We start from the raw sequence: 21778 nt of genomic DNA on the forward strand, positions 1-21778 counted from the left end.
TGGTCACCCTGAGAAGGAGAGAAGCAGGGAAGTACGCCTGGGATGAAAGTCCCAGAGGTGAAGACACTCCAGTCACATTCAGCCTGGGACACAAATGACCCTAACCCTATTCAACCACATTCAGCTCCTTTCTCTTCCAGAAGATTCTCAGTCAGGGATTCCTCTGTGGCGGAGGGAAGAAATGTGTATGCTCCAACCTATCTGAGGGGACCCTACGCTCCTCTCCATGCCCCATAGATAATCGAGCTCCTAGTTCTTCTTTACAATACTTCAGCATCCAACTCGGCACCATCAGGAGCTGACAGCTCTGGAGACAACTTGGACATGACAACTTCACTTCTCCAGTGGGTGAAGAGACCTAGGGGACTCTTCACCCACTTTTCAAGAGGCTAGGAGACCTTAGGCCGCCTGGCCTTCAGTAGCCCAGAGTCCAGCTGGGGGCTCCCTTTACACAGAATGCAAGTTCCCTGGGATCCAGCTTCACCTCTTGCCTACCTGCACCCTCATTTTTACAGGCACTCTCCTCTCCCACATACGGTAGCTCTGGGTGCCACAGTGTACACTTCAGGGATATCCTAGAAGGACCCTGATAGCTAGGACTCTGTCACTGGGGCCCAGAAAGCCAGGTGAGTTCTCAGAAGAGAAGTGTGGTCCCATGGAAAAGGATCCAGGGGGAAAGACTACTACAAGGTGGGTAAGACCCAGAGTCAGGTGCCCACTAGCTGTATCCTTGCATGAGATACGAGCTCTACAGAAGTCTCTTCATTTACGAGGCACCTGTGGTTGCCAGGCTCTGTGCTGGGAGGTGAGCATTTGGAGTGGACAAGGTGGGAGCCATTCTTATAACAAGTTAATTACATTTGGTAAGACACACTGATACCAAACAATTGGCAAATAATGGCCTTACATCCTTGGGGTTACCAGAAGTTATCCTGTGATGAAAGGCATCATCGAAGATTCCCTGGAGAAAGGCTGGGAAGACAGGCCTGAGGGCGGGGCTGGACTTTGAATGTGATGGGATCCTGAGCCCAGGTCTGGCTGGGCCCACAGAAGAAGTGAAACACTGAAACCCAGGGAGGTAGCAAGTGCTTCCCTGTGCTGGAGGTTTGTAGATTCGGTGACAGCAAGTTGGTGAGGGTCCACAGAGAGCTTCCTTTTTTTTTTTTTTCCTATGAAGTAGGAGGCTGGAGGCAGCCAGGAAGGGTTTAATTTCAGCAAGTGGGGGATGGCGGTGAAGCAGGGGTTTCAAGTTGATGGCTTAACTACCACCCTCAGACTGGGTCACTGAAGGCCCTTGAGATAGGCTGTACCTTCTGGCTCTCGTAAGGCAGGGACAGACACAGTCAGAAAGAGAGAGGGCCGGAGGTTCTTCTTGGCTTTCCCATACTTTCTAAGGAAGCCTTAACAGCATTCTTTCTGCAAGGAGATGTGCTTTGCTGCTGCGCTGTGAAACTTGAGGCTGGATGACCCATGTCAGAACTGGGGGACATAAACATATGATGTCATCCTGTGGTCTCTCCTATTTTCTCTACAGAAACCTGTCACCCCCAATGGTGGGCCGGGTCATGGAGGGAAGGCCTTCCCTCCAGTCTAGGTCTCTAAATAGTACAGACCTGAAGCCCCACAGTGGTGTTGATACCAAGGAGGGGGCTATTCTAGAGCCAGAGAGTAATACCTAAGGCTGTCACAGACATAGGAGATAATCGGCTTAAGAAGAAGGGTTGCAGTAGTTCTCAACCTGTGGGTCATAACCCCCTTGGGGGTGGCATATCAGATATCATGTTACAATTCTCTAACAGTAGCAAAACTACAGTTATGAAGTAGCAACGAACTAATTTTATGGTTGGGGGTCACCACAGCATGAGGAACTGTATTAAAGGGTCGTGGCATTAGGAAGGTTGAGAACCCCTGGTTTAGACAGAAAGATGGCAGTCCTTTGGTTCTGTGGTTTGGGCACCTGTGTGGAGGGAGCACATCATGCCAGGAGCTTGTGGCAGTGACAGCTCCCCTCCTCACAGTGGCTGGGAGGCAAAGAGAGGGAGAGGAAGGGTAAGAGTTCCTGAGGGCTCACCCCAGTGCTATCAAATCCCCGACATGGTGGTCCTCTTATTATTACCACCACCTCCCAATAATGCCAACCTGGGGACTAGGCCATTAGTCAGCGTATGGACCTCGGGGCACATCTAAGATCCAAACCACAGAGCCTTTTTTTCTTCCAAATTGTTCACTCACATGTCACTTGCTGACACCTGAGACAGACCCAGCTTCTCAGTGTACCTGTGCTTACGGTGTTGAGAAAGCTGCTCAGGAGTGAGGTGGGGGGGGGGGGGGGGAGGTGAGCCAGGAGCTAACAGGACACGCCCTGCCTCACGTCCGCCACCACCCCTTGCCAAGGCTTTGCTTCATCCTAACACTCAGTTTCATCCCTCTTCTTTGTCCTTTCCATGAACCCTCAGACCCTCAGCCCAGGATTTTAGAAACCCTGACATTCAGATAACACTAATGCCTCTGTCCACCACTCTAGGCTCTTGGGATCTAGGTCTATGGGTCTCCATGGTGGGCACCTCTGGAATGGATGCCTGGTAATAGATCCCTGGTAGATGCTGTGCCGATGACTCTTGGTGTGGGATCTGTCCATCCCTCCACCCCAGGCTGAGGCTGCTTCCTGGTCAAGAACACATAAGGACCTGTCACTTGATGGGAGTATCTCCTCTCCTCCCACCCCACCCACTCTCCCGTCCCACTCTGCCTTCCTGAAGCCTCCAGAGACTCTGGACAAAGAGCCAGTCCTGAACTACAGCCTGTCCCTCCACCTAGAGGAGGGAGGTGGTGCCTTGGGTTGCCAGGGGCCCTGGAGAGGAGCACCCTACCTACTCGCTCCCAATTCCCATCCAGCAAGTCACTCCACCAAACCGCTTTTGACATGTAAATGAGAAATGCTCCCCCCTTTCCTTTTTCATTGAAATGCTTAAAGTCTTAGAAAAGAAGAAAAAAAAATTGATGTGTTTAAGACAGCAGTGTCTCACCCGCCATCGAGCCTGATAAGGGATTGTTAAATTTTAATTAGACAATTAGATTCCTTCAAGTGCCAAACTTCAGAGGAGGCAGCGTGAGAGAAGCGGAGGGGAGAGCACAGGAAGCAGGCTGCTTGGGTTCACGAGGCAGCAGCACTCAAGTTGCTCTCTCCCCACCTGCCAGCTCTGCATTCCGTGGAACAGATATGAGAAGACACCAGAGGCAGGCGTGAAAGGATGATGCCACCTCCCGGGACCAACCAACTTTTCCTTTGGTGACCCAAGCTGTTCCCAACAGATGGAACCCTTTGGCCTCACCCCAGCTGTCTGGGGACTAAATTGGACCACCTCCCTCAAGTTCTGTCCCTGAGAAAATGCCTCATCAGGGAGTCATCCTTCAACTGTGCCATCTCAAAGAAGTCTTTTTTTCTCCCAACCTGCTTGTGAGGAGCCGCTTCTGTTGACAGGCTGGGAGCCTGCCTGTCTCTGGGATGTGACTGGGAGAAGTGGGGGGGGGAGGCCTCCATACCATAACTTTCCGCTCTCCTCCCTGCCACATGCTCTGTGTGCTCCCTGTCTTTGACTCAGCAGAGAGTGGTCTCTGCAGGGTGTCAGTCTAGGCTGCCTGGGGCTCAGCTCAGCACCAACCTGTATCTCAGCTTCTCTGTGGGAAAGCTGGCTTATTTCCAAATTAGGGAACACACAGGAAGTAGGCCTTCATGAGGCCCATGGGGCAAATGGTAGAAGCTGCCGAGCTTAGATACCCTGGCTCCATCTTCTTGGCTTGCTATTTCCATACACCCCAGCTCATTCCAGACATCTGCTCTAAGCTCCTGAAGAGGCCACTGCTAACTAATGTGGGCTGGAGCTGGGCTGGATGTTTGAGGGACACTTGTGGGGCAGGGTACTGAGCACCAGAATAGATAGTTCTGGAAGATCTCTTAGTTGACCTTTGCTTTTCTAAACAAGGGCAGAAACAGTGAATATTGGGAACAGATGAGGGGCAGATGGTTTCTGTTGCTTCAGTGGCCTGAGGCTTGTAGGCCACCTACATAAAAGCCTTTCCTATGATCCCATCTGTCATGGGATCATCTGAGAAGGAAAGCCTCAGAGGTCTCACGGTACCCATGGATCCTTGTCTCCTGGTGGGGTGGGTGGAGAGCAATTGTCACCACCCTTTTGATGCTCAGGGAGATATAGCGGGTACTTTAGGGAGACTGACCCAGACACTCCTTGAATGAGCCTACCATCTCAGGCTTAGATCATTCATCAATTTCCCAGGAGACACAGTCTGTGGCTACGCCTGTTAGGCTAAGATATGGCCACAACCATGTTGGCACTTGTTGGGCAGCAAGTGCTCATTGACTGGGAACTGTGAATAGGGAGCTTTTGTACTTTTGCAGGAGGTAGGAGCCACCTACGAGTAAATGGGGGTTGCGTTTGGAGGCTGGTGAGCAATTCCATTGTATTTTTAAAACCCCAACCAAAATCTTTGTCCTGACATGTGATCATATTTATCTGAAAATTCTTATGACCAGAAGAATAATTACTCAGGGCAACTCTCAGAAAAAAAGAAAGGAACAAAAATTTTGGTCTTTCCTGGCCAATCCAGTGTCCTGGCTGCTGTATGGCTTCTCATGTTCTTCATACAAGTCTTGGAGCAGAGGCTGACCACATCTGGCTTCTTTAGAGTCACAGCCAGCCCAGGATACCTGGAGGAACCTCAAGCTGCCTCAATATGGATGTTCTCAATGTCTGCCACATAGGGATAGTCTCTGACAAGGATGAAAAAACCAGAGGGTTAGAGGAAAAAGACCTGGGACAGAGGGGAGGGTCCTCCAGGTGCTCTGTGTCTTTTGGTGGGGGTCTGACAACCTATGCAATCCAAAGATTGAAGGAAAAGAGGAAGGAGATGAATGAATGCAGGAACCTGATCCTGCCAGATTTTCTCGGCCTTTCTCAAAGTGCCAGAGAGGTATTCTGGTGAATCCATTCTAAGGTGCAATGCCCTCCCTCCCATTACAGTGTCTATAAAGTCAGAATGCTTTTTGTAACTGACAGCATCTGAGGTCTGTGCTGGAGTTTAATGGTATTCTTTTGCTTTCTTGGTATTGCCTAAATCAACACTGAAGCCTACATTCCACTCTGAGAGCCTAAGAAATGTGGTTGGCCTTACAGCAGTTGGCTAGAGCAGGTGACCCAGAAAAGGAGAATCCTTCAAGCTAGCTGCCACCTCACTTGTGTCTTTGTCCTGCAGTCATGGCCTGGGCACAGGATTTACCTCATCTTGGAACATTTTTCTCTTCACACAGCAACCCCATGCGGTCTTTCTTTTGTTCATGCAGGCCCGGCAACTCTTTTGGTGTCCAACGTTCCTCTTCCTGTGGGACACAAGTCAGATTGGAGTAGAGCCTCTTAGGGGCTTCATTTTAAGTTAATTTTCCATTTAAAGGTCCTATCCCCATCACCTTCTGAGATACTGGGTTTAGGGCTTTAGCATATGAATTTTGTAAGGCAGACATGAGAAGCGCAGTAGAGCCCGTTACTGGAGCCACCATTCAATGTTTGGGATGCTCTTGGGCTTCATTACTTTTGGACATTTGTGAATCTAGTGGCTAGTGTTAGAAAGCACATTTCAGGGCCAGAGGGGTTTTCTTCACAGGTCTACTAGTGGGACCTTTGATTCAGCTCAGCAAACATCTGTTCAATACTCACTGCCTGCAAATCACAGAGTAGAACAAAGCCGTGTGCTTTTTATGTATTTACTCCACGCAGGAACCACACATGCATGCAGCCAAGGTTGCACATCAGTGAGAAAGCAGACACACAAGTATTCCAGGACAGAACCCAGAATGGAGAAGCAGGAACCCTCAGGAGGGTGGGAGACAGTCTAGGTTAATTCCAGGAAAGGAGAACTCTGAGTCAGTCTTTGAAGCATGCATATGCTCAGACTAGAGTTTTCCGGATAATATGCCTTGTTTATGAAGTGGGGGTAATGTTGAAAGCTTGCAGACAGTTGTTTAGAGGTTGAGACAGTGTATCCAAAAATCACCTGGCAAACTCTCAAGCCCATAAGTATACGACTCTATCATCTTAGCTCACCACTGAATCGCAGAACCACGACTCTGATCTGGTGGGAGAATGGGTGGGGGGAGGGGATACAGGGAACTGAGAAGCATGGCAGATACCACTAGCCAGACAAGGAGAAGGACTAACGGTGATGAGAAGGGGAACAGAGAGATCTGGGGTAGAGGCAGGCCTAAGTAGTACAGTACTGTTATTCTGGTGACTGAGAAGGCTGAGGCAGGAGGATCACTAGTTAAAGATCTTCCTGGGTGATGGAGTAAGTTTAAGGCTAGCCCAAAGTGATTTAGTAAGGCTATCTCAAACTAAAAAGAGAAAAAGGACTAAAAGGTGGCTCAGAGGTGCTGCTTGGCAGATACTAAATCCTTGGTTCAATTCCCCATTGCTGAGAAAGAAAGCAAACAGAGTAGGAGTGAAGAGTTCCTCCAGACTTCAATGCATTGCACGGTGCTTCATGTGTAGCAGGTTCAATAGATGCTGATTGAATAAATTAATGTCAGAAGCAACCAGGCTGCCTGATCAATATGTACATACAGGTCTCCTGCTGTGTGTTCCAAGTAGGAAGAGGGACCCACTGGCTTTGCTGAAATGCAGCATCAATAAGACATGATGCTTCACTGCCTTCGAATTGGGAAACTTGCTGCAGGATGGCACTCCACATCGCACCACACTGAATTAGACATTTCCGTTTCCCCAGGGATCTCAGAATGGTGATGCTGAGTAGGCGATCAACCATCTGCTTTTTTCCCCCATTTTCATCCCAAATGACATTGACTGTCTGCTTTCAAGGCCATCTGGGTGGCAGAGCACCAGGAGGTCATAGTGCTTTGTGTGGAAAGCTTCAGAACGCCAATACATTTTATTGCATCCCGTGAAACTGAAACATTTTTGTTAGCATTGTTGAGACTATATTATGTGTGCACTGTTTGAATCACAACCATAACCCAAGCCAAGCCTGATACCACTCAAGTCTGCTCCTGAGCCCCTGGCTACATTTTCTCTGTGAGTGTCACTGCCAGCCCTAGGGAAATCCATGAGTTGCCATGGATGTTTCTTTGCCTTCTTAGCCTTCTTCCCTCTCCTGTCTCCATCTACTCTCCCACCAGGCTCCATGACACTGACTGCTAAGATCTGTCTACGTCCACTTCCACTGCTTCCATCCAGTGACTGCCATCTCTTACTGGAATTAAAGTTACCTCATTTCACTCTATGCTCTCTTCCACTCTAAGCAGCCAGTGAACTTTCCAGAACCCCAATTTAATGCTATCATTCCTTTACTCCTGAATTTTCATGGACTCCCACCCTGAAAAGACTCAGTCATTTTGGCTTATGAATGTCCCTCTTTTCATTTTCCTCAACCTTATTGCCGTGCCCTACATTTTTAGTTGAACAGAATCATTTGCTGTTGGGACTGTGCTATGTTCTCCCTGGATGAAACATCTCCCAACATTTAGTCGCTTAGCAGGCTCCTCCTACTTCGTCTCAGGCCTACCACATGGTGTGTTCTGTGGAACCTCATCATTTCTTGCTTGGATTCCTGCAATGGTTTCCTTCTGGTATCATGCTCCTGCTGTGGACCTCTCCCATCCACTCTCTACTATGCTCAGATTCATCACTCTGCAAGGCAGATCTGAACATGTGGTTTCTGCTGCCCTTAGATCAAGTCTAAATGGCTTTTCAGGTCCTCTGTGATCTCCTCTAGACGGCTGCTCTGGTTCAACTCACACCAAGATCCTCTAGGGTTCTGTTTTCTCAAATCTCTTTTAAGCTCTCTTATATGGCATCTGGGCCTTTCTGTCTGGACTCCTCCCATAATCTCCAGCTCTCTACATATCCTTCAGGTTTCAGTTGAATGTCACTTCCATCAGAAAGCCTTGCTTGAGTACATAAACTAGGATGTGTATCTTTCTCCCCATTCCTTTTCCTAGTCCCTACCACCACAAAGTTTATTGCTTAAATTAATTGGCTATTGTTTTCTTTCTTTCTTTATAGTACTAAAGATTGAACCCAGGGCCTTGTGTATGCTAGGCAAACACTCTACCACTGAAATATACCCAAACGTCTTCTTTTAGTTCTTTGAATTTTTGAGACAGGGTTTCACTAAGTTGTCAGACTGACTTTTGAACTTTCTCTGCAGCCCAGGCTAGCCTGCATCAGTGTTGGGAGCAACTGGAATTACAGGCCTGTGCCACTGAGCACAGTAGCTATTATTTCTTCTAGAATATAAGATAAAAAACCATGTATATTTTGTTTGCCTGTATTTTCTAGCCACATAGAGAACGATGATAAATAAATGTTCATAGCATCAAGCATTAAGGAATGTCTGTTCCTGTTTCCACCACTAGGTGTTGGAACTCCCATCCTAGCTTACTGTGCATGTGAGTGGGTTGAACACATGAAAGAATGGATAAGCAGCTCCTTTGAAATTTATTTTAGTACACTTGAAAAATGTATGTTTTTCCTTTACTATACCATCTGCTAGAAGAACAGAAGCAGGCCCCAATATTAGAAGATCACTGAATATGAGCATAAAATCTCTAGCTTGGAGAATTCTCTACTTGGCTGGTGCTTGGGTTTTCTTCAGGGAACGCCCTGCTGAGAGGAAGCCTGCCCAGAAAGTCCTCCTGCTCACTCTCTGTGTTCATCTCTCCTGGCCAGAGCCTTGCCACCCAGTGGCCCCGCTGCCCCAATGGATCCACTGAACCTGTCCTGGTACGATGATGATCTGGAGAGGCAGAACTGGAGCCGACCCTTCAATGGGTCAGAAGGAAAGGCGGACAGGCCCCACTACAACTACTATGCCATGCTGCTCACCCTCCTCATCTTTGTCATCGTCTTTGGCAATGTGCTGGTGTGCATGGCTGTATCCCGAGAGAAGGCTTTGCAGACCACCACCAACTACCTGATAGTCAGCCTTGCTGTGGCCGATCTTCTGGTAGCCACACTGGTCATGCCCTGGGTCGTCTACCTGGAGGTAGGTCTGGATCCCTGTCTTACTCTAGCAGGACCTTGTACTGGAGTCTGGATTCTTAAAACCCAGTGGTTTCTGTCACTTCCCCTCACCCCATAGTCTTTCCTTCTCCTCTGGACTCAGTTTTTCTCTTTATGGAATAGACAGTCATAATAATTATGACTGTCATTCACAGTGTACTTTCTAAGTGCAGGGCCCCATGATAAGTATTTCATACACGTATCTTCCTTAGCATCCTCAAAGTGGCTCTGGGGAGCTGGCATTGTCGCCATTTGGCAGATGATGGGCACTGGGCAGAGGAGATACATGTCTTCTCTACTCACACAACTGGAAGGTCCAAGCTAGAATTCTGTCTTGCCCTGGAATTGCTTGTACTAGAAGTGGGACTAACTGGTGAGAATTACTAAGGAGGGGGCAATGTCTGTGCTGCAAGGCCTGAAACTATCACTCTATCCCATCTCAGAAACCAGGGCTGTTATTCTGTGGAGTCCTTACCTCCTCTTCCCAGTTTAGTCTAGTGCCTGTATCCTGGTAGAGGCAACCATGGGCAGACCATGCTGCAACCTCTTTCCCAGGGAGGATTATGCAACCTCCCAGCTATACCTCAAGCTGGAGAGCAGGTAGTCCCCTGCTCAGGGCCCTGTGGCTGACACAATGTGGACACTGATGGAGAAACTGAGAACTGCCAGTTCTATGCTTAGTTCCTAGGACAGGAATCAGAGGCTCCGAGGAGATGCTGTCCATCTTCACCCAAGCCTCACAGTGAAGGGAAAAGCTGCTGGTGGAAAAGTCCCAAAGTGGATACCTTCTCTCTGAGGGTACTCTCCCTGACTAGCAAGCAGATACGGGAAACTGGGGAATTTCTGTGGGCACAAGTGAGGTGCCACAGCTTTCTCTGCCTGGGAGCCTAGGATGGCCTGTCTAGGGCAGAAGGTAGTCTTGAGCCTGAATATGTGGGAAGATGGTTGGATATTAAATATTGTTGTCATTTTGTTTCTGTTGCTAGAAAATACTCTGACAAAAAACCAACTTAGGGCAGACAGGGTTTATTTCGGCTCATAATTCCAAGTTCCAGACCGTTGCTGTGGCAAATCAAGGGAGGAGCTTGAAGCAGCTGGCCACATCTCATCCTCAGGCGAGAGCAGAAAGAAATAGATGGGTGCATGCTTAATGCTCAGCTTGCTCTCTCTACTCTTGTACTGTCCAGGGCCCTGCGCATGAAATAGAACCACCCACATTCATGGTGGGTCATTGTATGTCACTTAACCCATCCAAAAACAAAACAACAAAAACCCCAAACCTTCTCAGGCACAGACACAAGCCGGCCCTGTTCTCATTCAGACTCTTTCCAGGCGATCCTAGGTTGCATCAGGTCCACCACTGGAACCAGCCCCCACAGGCCCCCACTGCAGTTCCTCCCTCACCCTCTTGTTTGTGAGGGCCCTGGACTCGGTCCATCCTGAGCCATGTGCGCAACTTTCCCCAAAGAACCTCTTAATTCTCAGACTTGATCTGCTCCTGCTCCCTTAAAAAGGGGGGTTCTACACCTTGAGCAATCATGGAACAGTGCTGGGGAAATAGAAGCACAGATGACCTTCATGTGCCTTGGCTCCCTTGCTTGTAAGTTAGGAAGAACAAGAGTCCCGCCCTTGTAGGACTGTTTGAAAATCAAATTAGTCCCTATATAAAAAGTGCTTAGAATGGTCATGGATTGTACTATAACAAGATCGATGAAGGTGAAGTAGTGACAGATATCCAGAATCCCTCGACTTAGAAAGGATTTTCCCTTCCCCCTTCTTTCCAGAAGTGAAACATGTTCTGCTCAGGGGTATACATGGATTCTGTTGGCTTTCAGCTTTCATGTCCTTATTAGACTGTGGGATAGGGACAAATCTCTACACCAACTGTATTGGGATCTCTAGGAACCTCAGTCCCTCAAGAAGATGCCTTATTCATAATTTTTCACCATTATTTTAGAGGTAAAGCAGAATTATGAATTCACCCCTTTCCACTTAGATAGCTGAGGGAATGATTCCTGAGAGAGGGCAGAGAGAGAGAGAGAGAGCTCCTGCCTACCTGGAGACTCCCAGGTCTCCCATCCTTCACAGAGAGAGTCACTGTGAGCCTTTTCTAGAAGAGATGAGATTGCAAAGAGGTTTCAGAGTCGTTTGATCACTTATTCCACACTGATTGAGCATTTTCTCTTACTCTCCCCTTGAGCCTGGGAGGAAGTGCCATGTCATGGATGAAAAAAACTGATGAGGGCTTAGACGATACAGTCTGCTTGAGGCAACATGGACAGGTCTCAATAGGAGGCTGAGAACATGCATCCCGGCAGGAAGTACCATGAAGGCTTGTAGCAAGGAGGAATCACTACTCCTAACTACTCTACAGAGTAACTGTTCCCAGGATCATAGAAACAGCACCTTCCTTCTTCACCCAGGCTCCAGGCAAGCTGGAGAAAAGTGGGTTTGAGAGATCTTGAAAGAAGGCACTGTCTGGACCATTACCCCCTCTATCCAGAAGTTTAGGCCAGAATGTAGCACACATCAAGATGCTAAATAGATATCTTTAGAAGGGATGGATGGCAGGTGGGAGAGAAGAGGGGAAGAGAAAATGGTGAAGAGGTCCTTGACATCTCAGACCTGAGTCCTCAGGGACATGAAGGCAGCTTCTAGATACCAGTCTCAGGAGGACCTCCAAAGCTAGTGTGAACCAGATGGGCCTAATGCCCTGCCCAGTGGTCCTTTGAAAATAAATTCTGTATCATGGAAGCCCTGTCTGTTTACAGCTGGATATCCAGCAGTGGTCAGCCCTGTCACAATGCAGGAGCAGGTTCATGTGAACCCCAAGAAGATGTACACAGAAAAACTGCTGCTCCATCCGTGGAGGTGGTGGCAACTCTATCACCCCCAATGGAGCTTACATGGTGATGTTTGGTTTTGTGTCTGGAAAGGGAAGAAAGGGCAGTGTTGGTGAGGAGCAATATGGCAATTAGTGTGGGGCACGCAGTGGGTGCTTCCCTGATCCAGTACATGGGTGGGTCTTTCTCACCCCTCCTGTGAGTAGAAGTCAAAAGCTTCCTCTATGGTTGGGGTACTCCAGCCTTTCAGAGTTAGCTAGCCCTGGGAGGGATGACTTCACCTTAGATCTGTAAGACGCATTGCCAAAAATCAGAGAGTATAGTGACTATGGTTGTCTCTGTGGTGTATAGATGCTAACTAGACAAAATTGGATGTTTAGAAGACTCAGAGAGATCATTAGTTAATCACCCAGGTGCTTTATAGATTAAAATTCAAAATTGAGGCACTCAGATGAGGTGAGTCATCTTTCTTCCAACACAAAGTTCTTGGCCCAAAGTAGTTCCACATGTCTGAAAGAAGAGAGGTCAGGGGTACAGACCCCAAGTCTTCATAGGTACTACTTGTTCCCCACTGCTGCTCAGCTGATGACCTGTAAGATTTCTGTGATAGATAATAGGGAATGTCAGTCTGATGGGATCTAGAACCATCTAGGAGACAGACCTCTGGCATATCTGTGAGAGATTTTCCAATATTCAGTTACCTGAAGTGGAAAGACCCACTCTAAATGTGGTCATTGCTACCCCCGGGTGTGGAACACAGGAACTGAATGCAAAGAAAAAAGCAAGGTGAACACTCACATTCATCTTCCTCTGCTTCCTGATTGTTGACTCAACATGACCAGATGCCTCCAGCTCTGACCACCATGCCTTTTCCACCATGTTGGACAGTATCCTAAAACTGTGAGCCAAAATAAACCCCCTTTTTTTTTTACATTGCTTTTGCTAGGTATTCTGTGATAGAAAGGAGGAATGTAGTTAATACAACTACTAGGGCGGTCCCTTTGAGATTACTGTGCAACCTTCCCCAGTAATGAGCCGCTGGGAAATCATCTTCACAGCCCTGCTTCCTGTCCATGACATTGTTTTGTCGCCAGGTGGTGGGCGAGTGGAAATTCAGCAGGATTCACTGTGACATCTTTGTCACTCTGGACGTCATGATGTGCACAGCCAGCATCCTGAACCTGTGTGCCATCAGCATTGACAGGTAAGGGCAACCAGGTGGGGTGAAGTGATTGATCCTGGTCATTCACTTTTCTGCTGACTGTCTCACCTCTCCTCGGGGTCAGGGTGTCTGTGGTGCTGTAATTTCTGGCTATGTGTATGTGAGTCCGTGTGTGTATGTGTGTGTGTGTGTGTATGTGAGTCCGTGTGTGTGTGTGTGTGTGTGTGTGTGTGTGTGTGTGTGTGTGTGTGTGTTTGGCTAGGATAGTGCACGTTCCTCATGGACTACCCAGACTGTAACTTGTATAAAAGAGTTGGTTCTGACTGGAGCTCATGGGAAGACTGTAGAAATTATTTGAACTCCATAATTTGTTTTCTGGACATGAAAAGGACACTTGTCCCTTAAGCCATGGTATTGAGTTTGAATTTTGTGTCCAGCACAAACCACCTGGTCAAGGGGGCCCAGGCTATATCCTTAGAGCCTTTCACTCCTGTGTGCAGACATGTCATGAAGGTTTCCAGAGGCCCTGTACCTCCCTCTCACAGGATTGTTGGAAGACCAGATGTTATTGGGTGAGGTGAGCTTGGTGGAGGAATATGAAGGAGGATTAAAAATGGTTGCCACTGTAATCACTTACTGCTAAATGGGGTTAAAGCCTTGCTTGCTTTGAGGGACAGAACTACCAGTTGTCAACAAATTCTTCTACCTTCTGCAGTCCAGGATAGTGAGCACAATTTCAAATGTGCAAAGATCCATCAGAAATTCTGCGATCCAGGTGGGAAAATTTATTAGTGCAATGGCCCAGGAGTACACAGTAGCTGCTGCTCATTAAGTGCTTGATTGTGGGGACAAGGGGAAGGGTTGAATGAGTGCATTAGTCAGGCATCATAGAACCAAGCAGAAGGGGCGTCTGTGGTGTATCTTGTAGAGTGAGGGGTCTTCTGGTCTGCAACCGAGACTTAGGATCTCCACCTTTGCAGGTACACAGCTGTGGCCATGCCCATGTTGTACAACACACGCTATAGCTCCAAACGTCGAGTCACTGTCATGATCGCCATTGTCTGGGTCCTGTCCTTCACCATCTCCTGCCCACTGCTCTTTGGACTCAACAACACAGGCAAGTCTGACCTTTGCCTGGGGCTCAGATATCTCCATCTCTCTGCTCTATTCGGGATACTGAGTGGCTGAGTCTTTGATACAGATATGGGTGGAAGCCCAATGGTGGCCCATTCTTATCCCCAAGGAGGCCAGATGCATCCCTCCAGATTCTGTCCAACTCAGAGTTATTCCAGATTGGGCAGGAGAGGAAACAATGGCTCCAGGCACATTGGGACTAGGTGAGGAGCAAGGAAAATGACTGAGGAGGAAGTAGGTCTGACCATTTTCAATTTCATTTAATATGTTGAAGCAAGCCAGACAGCCTTGCACATGTGTGTGTATGCTGGTGTATGTTTTGGCAGGGAGGAGGTTATTCCATCCATGTCTGATAGTGATATTTGGGGGAGGAGATTCAAACCCAGTGGGTCAGCTGAGTGAAGGTCCCATGATGCCTGGAGGAAAAAGCTAGAAACAAGTAAGAGATGAGCCAATCTCAATGCCCTTCCCATGTGAGGCAGAGTCAGGAGCATCCCAGACAAAAGAGGAACAGAATACTTGTGGTTTGGAGCTGCTTCTCAGCAGAGAGACAAAGCTACATGTCCCTCTGTGGTTCATAGGCTGCAGTGAAGCCCCAGCATTGTGTAGTTCAGAATACAGCTGCCACAGGGATTCCCAGAAATGGGGAGAAGGCTCGTTATACTTGAATTAATACAGAATGGGCTTGATATCAACAGACATCTGGTCTACCTGGAAGGGACTATGGATGCATATTAAACACTAGAGCACAGGTAGGTTAGTTCAGTAAGTAGGTGAAATTATCCTGTTACCAAAATTATGGAGTTGCAGGGCCTCTCCTTCCCCCATTACATATGAAAAGCTAAAGTAATGGCTTCCTCTTTTGAAAATGTTTCCTTGTGTCATTTCTTCTGAATCATGGTTCTCCTGTGTGCTTAGAAATGATAAAACTAATGAGCAAGTAATTAGAGAAGAGGAATGAAAAACCTGGAAGCCCTCAGTAGTACCAGCGTTACTTCTTGTTAACAGTTGAGGACTTTATAGCTTGTATTTTAAACTGAGCATTTAGTTGCATCTGCCATTTCCAAGCAACCATCAGTACCTAATCTGAAAAATTGCCTCTGGTTCCCAACAAGGGGATGGCTGTCCTCTGGTGGTGCGATGATCCTGTGGGCCTGCTGACACATTGCCCACATGGGTTTCTCCTTTCCCTCAGACCAGAATGAGTGTATCATCGCCAACCCTGCCTTCGTGGTCTACTCCTCCATCGTCTCATTCTACGTGCCGTTCATCGTTACCCTGCTGGTCTACATCAAAATCTACATCGTCCTCCGCAAGCGCCGCAAGCGGGTCAACACCAAGCGCAGCAGCCGAGCTTTCAGAGCCAACCTGAAGACCCCACTCAAGGTCCTCAGACTCAGCCCCAACAAGGGTCCCTACCTAACCGTTACCAAGAGAGCTCATACTACACTTGGGTGGGGACCTGTGACATCACAGCAATGTGGAAGTCTAGACTGGAGGAGCTTCTGGTGGTGTGAAGGGGCTGGGTGATGGTGTGGACCTTAGCTGAGTGGAGGAATCTTTAGAAATGGAAGATGGGGGTCCATAGTGGAAGCTAACTAGAATTGTCTGCATGAAGACCTTTGTGGCTGCACAAAGCAGTTCTTGCTTGGTCTGGTCCTTGATTTCTCTCTTCCTTCTCATGTCGTTTTGCCTTTCTCACTCTGACCTCTCTGCTTCCTTTTCCCCATCCCCATCTTCTCCATACTGTTCTTTTTGCCTGCGATGCTCTGCCCTTCCCTCCATGTACACCCCTGCCTCCTCTTTTCTACTTCTCTGTTCTGCCCGTCTATCTTTCCCCTGCCCGTTTATCATCCAAACTCCCTCTTCCACTCAGCACTCCACAACAAAGACAGTATGGAAAGAACAAGAACTTACAGGTTAGATGCCTCAGGTCCAAATCCTGATATCCTCACCTTTTTTGATGTGTGTCCTTGGGCATGTTGCTTAGCTTCTGTGAGCCTCGGTTTCCTGGTCTGTTAAATGGGAGTCCTGCGCACTTCACAGGGTGGTCGTGAAGATTTGATGTGAGATGAGATGTGAGCGTGTGCCTAGCATGATCCTGAGCAGGTCCTCCACAAAGAATGAAGAATGAGTTCCTTTTGCCCACCCATCCACCTTGCCCACTTCTCCTCACAGTGCCAACCTTCATTCTCACCCCAATGGTCTTCTGCAGCCATCTTCCTCTAATTGCTGAGCCTCTGCTCAGAGTCTGAGTTCTCCATGGACTCCTTTGTCTTGGGTTTCTGTCCCCTCACCACCTCTGCTCCCCTCTGTCTTGTGTGACCCATGTACTGGCTCACTCCACAGGGCAACTGTACTCACCCTGAGGACATGAAACTCTGCACCGTTATCATGAAGTCTAATGGGAGTTTCCCAGTGAACAGGCGGAGAATGGTAAGTGCTCAGGTCAGGGACCCAAATGCCATCATCTTTCTGCCCCAGTAGATCCCACAGTCCCTGATGCTGGGACCTCGTTAGCTATTTCAAGGGAAAAGTGCCTCCTGGCGCCCCTACGTTCCATCAACTGAGAGCACATTCACCTTGCATACTTCCAAGTATGGGTGCAGTGAGATACCTCAGTTCTGCAAGGCACAGATCCACAGTAGCTTACATGACCCGCCCATGTAACCTAGTACAAGTGACAATAGGGGCTATTTCCACTTCCCAAACACATGACAATAGGAGCTATTTCCACTTCCCAAACATGTGACAATAGGAGCATTTCCACTTCCCAAACACCTGCCATGCTTTCTGCCATCTCATCAAATCCTCGTGTGACCCTGGGAAGTAAATCTTATTGGTCCTCAGCTCACAGAAGAGGAAGCCAAGGCTCATGGAGTACAGGTAGCTCACCCAAGTCTGAACAGTTAGCATCGGACATGGACTGGAGCCCCAGATCTACGTGACTTCTATATTCATACTCAAACTGTTTCATTCAGCATGTGCCACCTTCTGAATAGGCAGCTTCTGGGGCTGGCAGCTGGTGGCTGGTGATGGGGTAGGGGAGGAGCAGAGCAGCTGGGGTGGGCAAGACGCATATCCTGAATGTGGAACCTGTAAGTACAGATTCATAGCATACCTGAGCGTTTCCTGGTACTAACTAGCACCAGAGTTCAAGAAGCAGGCGTTGAACCCACAGAGGAGTATATGTAAAGTCCAGCAATATGTCTCTTAGATAGCAGGGCCCCGACAATTTGTCTGTGTTCCAGGGATATGACTCTAATGTGTTGTTTGTGAAGCAGGTACTGAAACAGAGCTCAGGTTATATTCAAGGCAGCAGCCCGTTTTCACCATCTGGGCATATAGGCTCTATTTCAGAGGCTGGTCTGAGACCACCAAGGTCCAGGACAAGAAAGTCTAAAGAGGAACTTGGAAGCCATGTGTGGATCTATGCTGGACCTTCCAGGTCAGCCTAACGGGAAATATGGAGCTACCAAATCAGCCCTTGGCTTCTGGATCAATCTAGTCGGCCCACATGCCCATACTGGTGCAGGAGTCTGTACTCCGACCTGGCGGGGGCGGGGGGACGGGGAACATGATTTTCATGTAGTCAGAACTGAGTTCTTGAAGGTGAGCCAAGACTGAATGTCAGTTAGGGGCTTATCTTAGTAACTGGATTGATGTCTGGCCCTTAGTTAGAACCCAGAAAGTGTTACTTAGGTTCTAAAAAAAATAGAAGTGCCTGGGTACTTTGCACCCAAGTGTTTCTAGGGTATTGAGACTTTCCAAGGACTGCTCTGGGAAGTGGGCCAGGAGTGACTGCCATAAGTTTGAGTGCTGTACTCAGCTGACCCCTACCTCCCCAGTGACGGTGACGGTCTTCTTTCTTTTCCTGTCAGAGTAACCCTGTTGTCTGCAGGAGTGTGCAGAGGGGCAGGAAGGCCACGGAGGCTTGGTGGCTTCTGCCCAGGGATTTCATCCTAAGTTCTCTGCCTCCACTACAGGATGCTGCCCGCCGAGCTCAGGAGCTGGAGATGGAGATGCTGTCAAGCACCAGCCCACCAGAGAGGACCCGGTATAGCCCCATCCCACCCAGTCACCACCAGCTAACTCTCCCCGATCCATCCCACCATGGCCTCCATAGCAACCCTGACAGTCCTGCTAAACCAGAGAAGAATGGGCATGCCAAGATTGTCAACCCCAAGATTGCCAAGTTCTTTGAGATCCAGACCATGCCCAATGGCAAAACCCGGACCTCCCTAAAGTCAATGAGCCGCAGGAAGCTCTCCCAGCAAAAGGAGAAGAAAGCCACTCAGATGCTTGCCATTGTTCTGGGTGAGTCAGATCTGGCTGATGGCTACAGCCCTGTCATGTCCAGCCTTGGCAGGGGAAAGGGTAATCCCTGCAGGTCCCAGACCTGTCTTGATAACCGTGACTGGAGGGTCATGGATTGGGTACTTCCTTAGTAACAGGTCACACTCCTTACATTTAAATAGTCAATATTCAGTAGAATCTCCTGTATTGTGCCTACTGTACAGAAGGGCAAACCAGGACTTTGTGTAGTTACCTAACTTGACCATGGTTACGTCAACTCAGGCAGTTTGACTACAGTGTCCGAGCTTCACTGGTGTATGGTAAGATACCATAACCTGTCCCACATTGGTGTCTTCTCCTTTTGGTCTCCCAGTCTGTGGAGTAAGTTGCCTCTCAGGGTTGTTGTCATAGGATAGCGCAGGGTTGGGAAAGCATCACATGTGCGTTATTGTGTGTTTTGTTACTATTGCTATTGATGAGGAATTTTGAAATCTACAGTTTCACTTAGCCAAGTCCCCATGGGATAAAACTGTGAAAATTAAAATGGGCTTTTGAGAGGTAGCTCTGACTTCTATGGGCTAGAAGAGGAGGCTCAGCTGGTAAAGGCGCCTGCCATCACCAAGCCTGAAAATCTGAGTTCAATCCCTCAGTCCTATATGGTGGACTGGGAGAATCAGTTCACACACACACACACACACACACACACACACACACACACACACACACACGTATGCAATTAATTTTTTTCAACTTCTATAAAATTGTGTAATGAAAGCCCTAGGAAGTAGACTGATCCAGACAGTTGGGAAAAGGAGGGTTGGGTGTGAGTGTGCCATTCTTGTGACACTGGGACCCCCTTGATGGTCTGAAAATACTGGCAAATGAGTGGGCAGGTTCTAATGCCCTCCTGCTCAGAAGCACAGGCAAACCCCAGATGGGCAAGGGATTATTTTCCATTTATCTGGGTGTGTGGCAGGATGGGTTTGGAGCAAGGCTCTATGTGGCAGTCCACCAGGTCTTCTTTAGGGTCTTGTTACCACAAGACAATGCTCTGTCCCTAGAATATCCTCCTACGCCTTCACACTGAGTGTCCAACTGGAGTAAGTGGTCCCGAGGCCCGCCTGTGTAAGAAGGCATGGTCTTCTGGTAAGACCAACAAAGGATGTGTCTACCAACACTGAGAAATCCTGGGAAAGGCTGGAGCAAGAACCTTGCCATGTGAAGGACCTAGACAGATGGGAATCAGTTATCAGTTGTGTTACTAGAGCAAAGTGGCCCCTGGGGACATTGTGGAACCGAGATGAACTTTAGTTTCTCATTGAATTCAAGAGGCCATCGTGAACGCTAAGTAAGATGGATTTTTAGCTCTCTCTTTTTCCTAAATTGTATGTTCCACACTGCTGAGAACAAATTCTTTCCAGTGTCACCAGCTTGAGGATGACATTGCCCCCAGTGGTAACTGGGAAGTAGTCTGTATGTGCATTTGCAGAGACCGACCAGGGTCAGAATGCTTCCCAATTGTGTTCAAGTCACTTCCTTCCCTAGCAGGCAGGCGTCGTGTCCATTCAGAAGATGGAAAAAAAAATGAAGCTGAGGAAGGTACAGGGACCCTTCCCTACAGATAAGTGTCAGAAACAGGATGCTTAGATCTGAGACCAGAGCTCCTTTTGCTCCCATCCTGGGGCTGCCACCTGCAGTTAGCAGCCTTGGTGCTCCAGGAAAGCCTGTGACAGAGCAGACAGGTGGGTAGGGAGCAGGGCCCACCCAGGGCCAGCCTCTCCTTGGCCTGCGGCCAGCCTGACCCTGCCCTCTTCCCAGGTGTGTTCATCATCTGCTGGCTGCCCTTCTTCATCACGCACATCCTGAATATTCACTGTGACTGCAACATCCCGCCTGTCCTCTACAGCGCCTTCACGTGGCTGGGCTATGTCAACAGTGCCGTGAACCCCATCATCTACACCACCTTCAACATTGAGTTCCGCAAGGCCTTCATGAAGATCCTGCACTGTTGAGTCTGAGTCTGCCCCTCGCCTGCACAGCAGCTGCTTCCCGCCTCCCTGCCTAGGCAGGCCAGACCTCATCCCTGCAAGCTGTGGGCAGAAAGGCCCAGATGGACTTGGCCTTCCCTTGACCCTGCCGGCCCTGCCGTGTTAGCTTGGCTCGGTGCCCCTCTCTGCCCACACACCCTCATCCTGCCATGGTAGAGCCAGGAAGACTGGTATCTTACCAGCTCTGGGGTTGGACTCATGGCTCAGGGCAGCTCACAGAGTGCCCCTCTCACATCCAGACCCTGTCTCCTTGGCACCAAAGATGCAGCGGCCTTCTTTGACCTTTCCTGGGAGCACTGGAGTTGCTGAGGCCAGAATCTGGCTCGGTGGCCAAGCACACGCTGATGGTTGGTTTGACCTGGCCCTTGCTTGCCCAGGTTGGGTCAGGTGGTGGGAGGGAAGGACAGTTCAGACTTCACAGGGACTACACAGGAAAGTAGGGGACATACCAAGGCCCCCAGGCGACATTAGTGTTGGGACACACACACATAAACACCAGATAGCTCCACGGACACCAGAGAAATTGAGGCTGAAAAAAAATCTGTTTTCCACCCTCACTCCAGTGTGAACCCCTACATTTCATAGCAGTGGGTCCTGCTGTGTCCTACCCTGTTACAGCACCCCATGTGGTTTCTGTACCCTTTGAAGGGAACAACTCTAATCCTCACGGGCCCCTAGAGGGACCGTAAAGAGAAAAACAGCTGATCTTCCTCTATCCTCCAACCCACCTGCCACCCTCTGACAAGTCTTGGACACATCCATTCCTCACAGCAAATGCTGGCCGTCCTGGAAAGTCAGGCCTCGGACCCGGGTTGGGGCTCAAGTTGGAGGTGATAACTTGGAGCTCTTGGGGGGAGTGAGTAGCCTCCTACCACTTCCTTGCTGATCTCTTCTCTTTCCAATTCCTCTTCCTTTCCAGTGCCTCTGCCTCAGAGGAGATTGTGGGTAGGAAGCCACTGACACTGTTGGGCCTGGTGTCGTCCAGCCCTGAGAGGGGAGGGGGAGCTGCAGCTTGGAGGGCCCTGGGCTCCAACTCTGTAACATCACTATACATGCACCAAACCAATAAAACTTTGACAAGAGTCATTCCCATGGGCCCTTGGGTGGCCTGGAACACCATCAACACTGTCTTTCACATTTAGATATAGCATAAAGGGCACAACAATAAGAGGTAGTCCAGCTACCCCTCCCCTCCCTGGGTCCTGG

General features: G+C 48.8%; 1 protein-coding gene across 2 annotated transcripts in view; it reads left to right on the forward strand.

Moving 5' to 3' along the window:
- The window catches only part of Drd2 (dopamine receptor D2), a 66711-nt gene extending 45053 nt beyond the window's left edge, over positions 1–21658 (forward strand). Inside the window, exons 2-8 of one of the 2 annotated variants that reach the window (XM_052759920.1) lie at positions 8757–9072; positions 13027–13136; positions 14075–14211; positions 15424–15614; positions 16578–16664; positions 18215–18545; positions 20343–21658. In XM_052759920.1, coding sequence (XP_052615880.1) covers positions 8788–9072; positions 13027–13136; positions 14075–14211; positions 15424–15614; positions 16578–16664; positions 18215–18545; positions 20343–20536 — 1335 coding nt within the window. In that variant the 5' untranslated portion in view covers positions 8757–8787 and the 3' untranslated portion in view covers positions 20537–21658. The remainder of the gene's footprint in view (positions 1–8756; positions 9073–13026; positions 13137–14074; positions 14212–15423; positions 15615–16577; positions 16665–18214; positions 18546–20342) is intronic. The other variant, XM_052759930.1, reaches the window with a different exon arrangement.
- Positions 21659–21778: the final 120 nt, after the last annotated feature.

Source organism: Peromyscus californicus, unplaced genomic scaffold, assembly GCF_007827085.1.
Source record: "Peromyscus californicus insignis strain IS unplaced genomic scaffold, ASM782708v3 Scaffold_11__1_contigs__length_118956290, whole genome shotgun sequence".
In the NCBI taxonomy this organism is placed as follows: domain Eukaryota; kingdom Metazoa; phylum Chordata; class Mammalia; order Rodentia; family Cricetidae; genus Peromyscus; species Peromyscus californicus.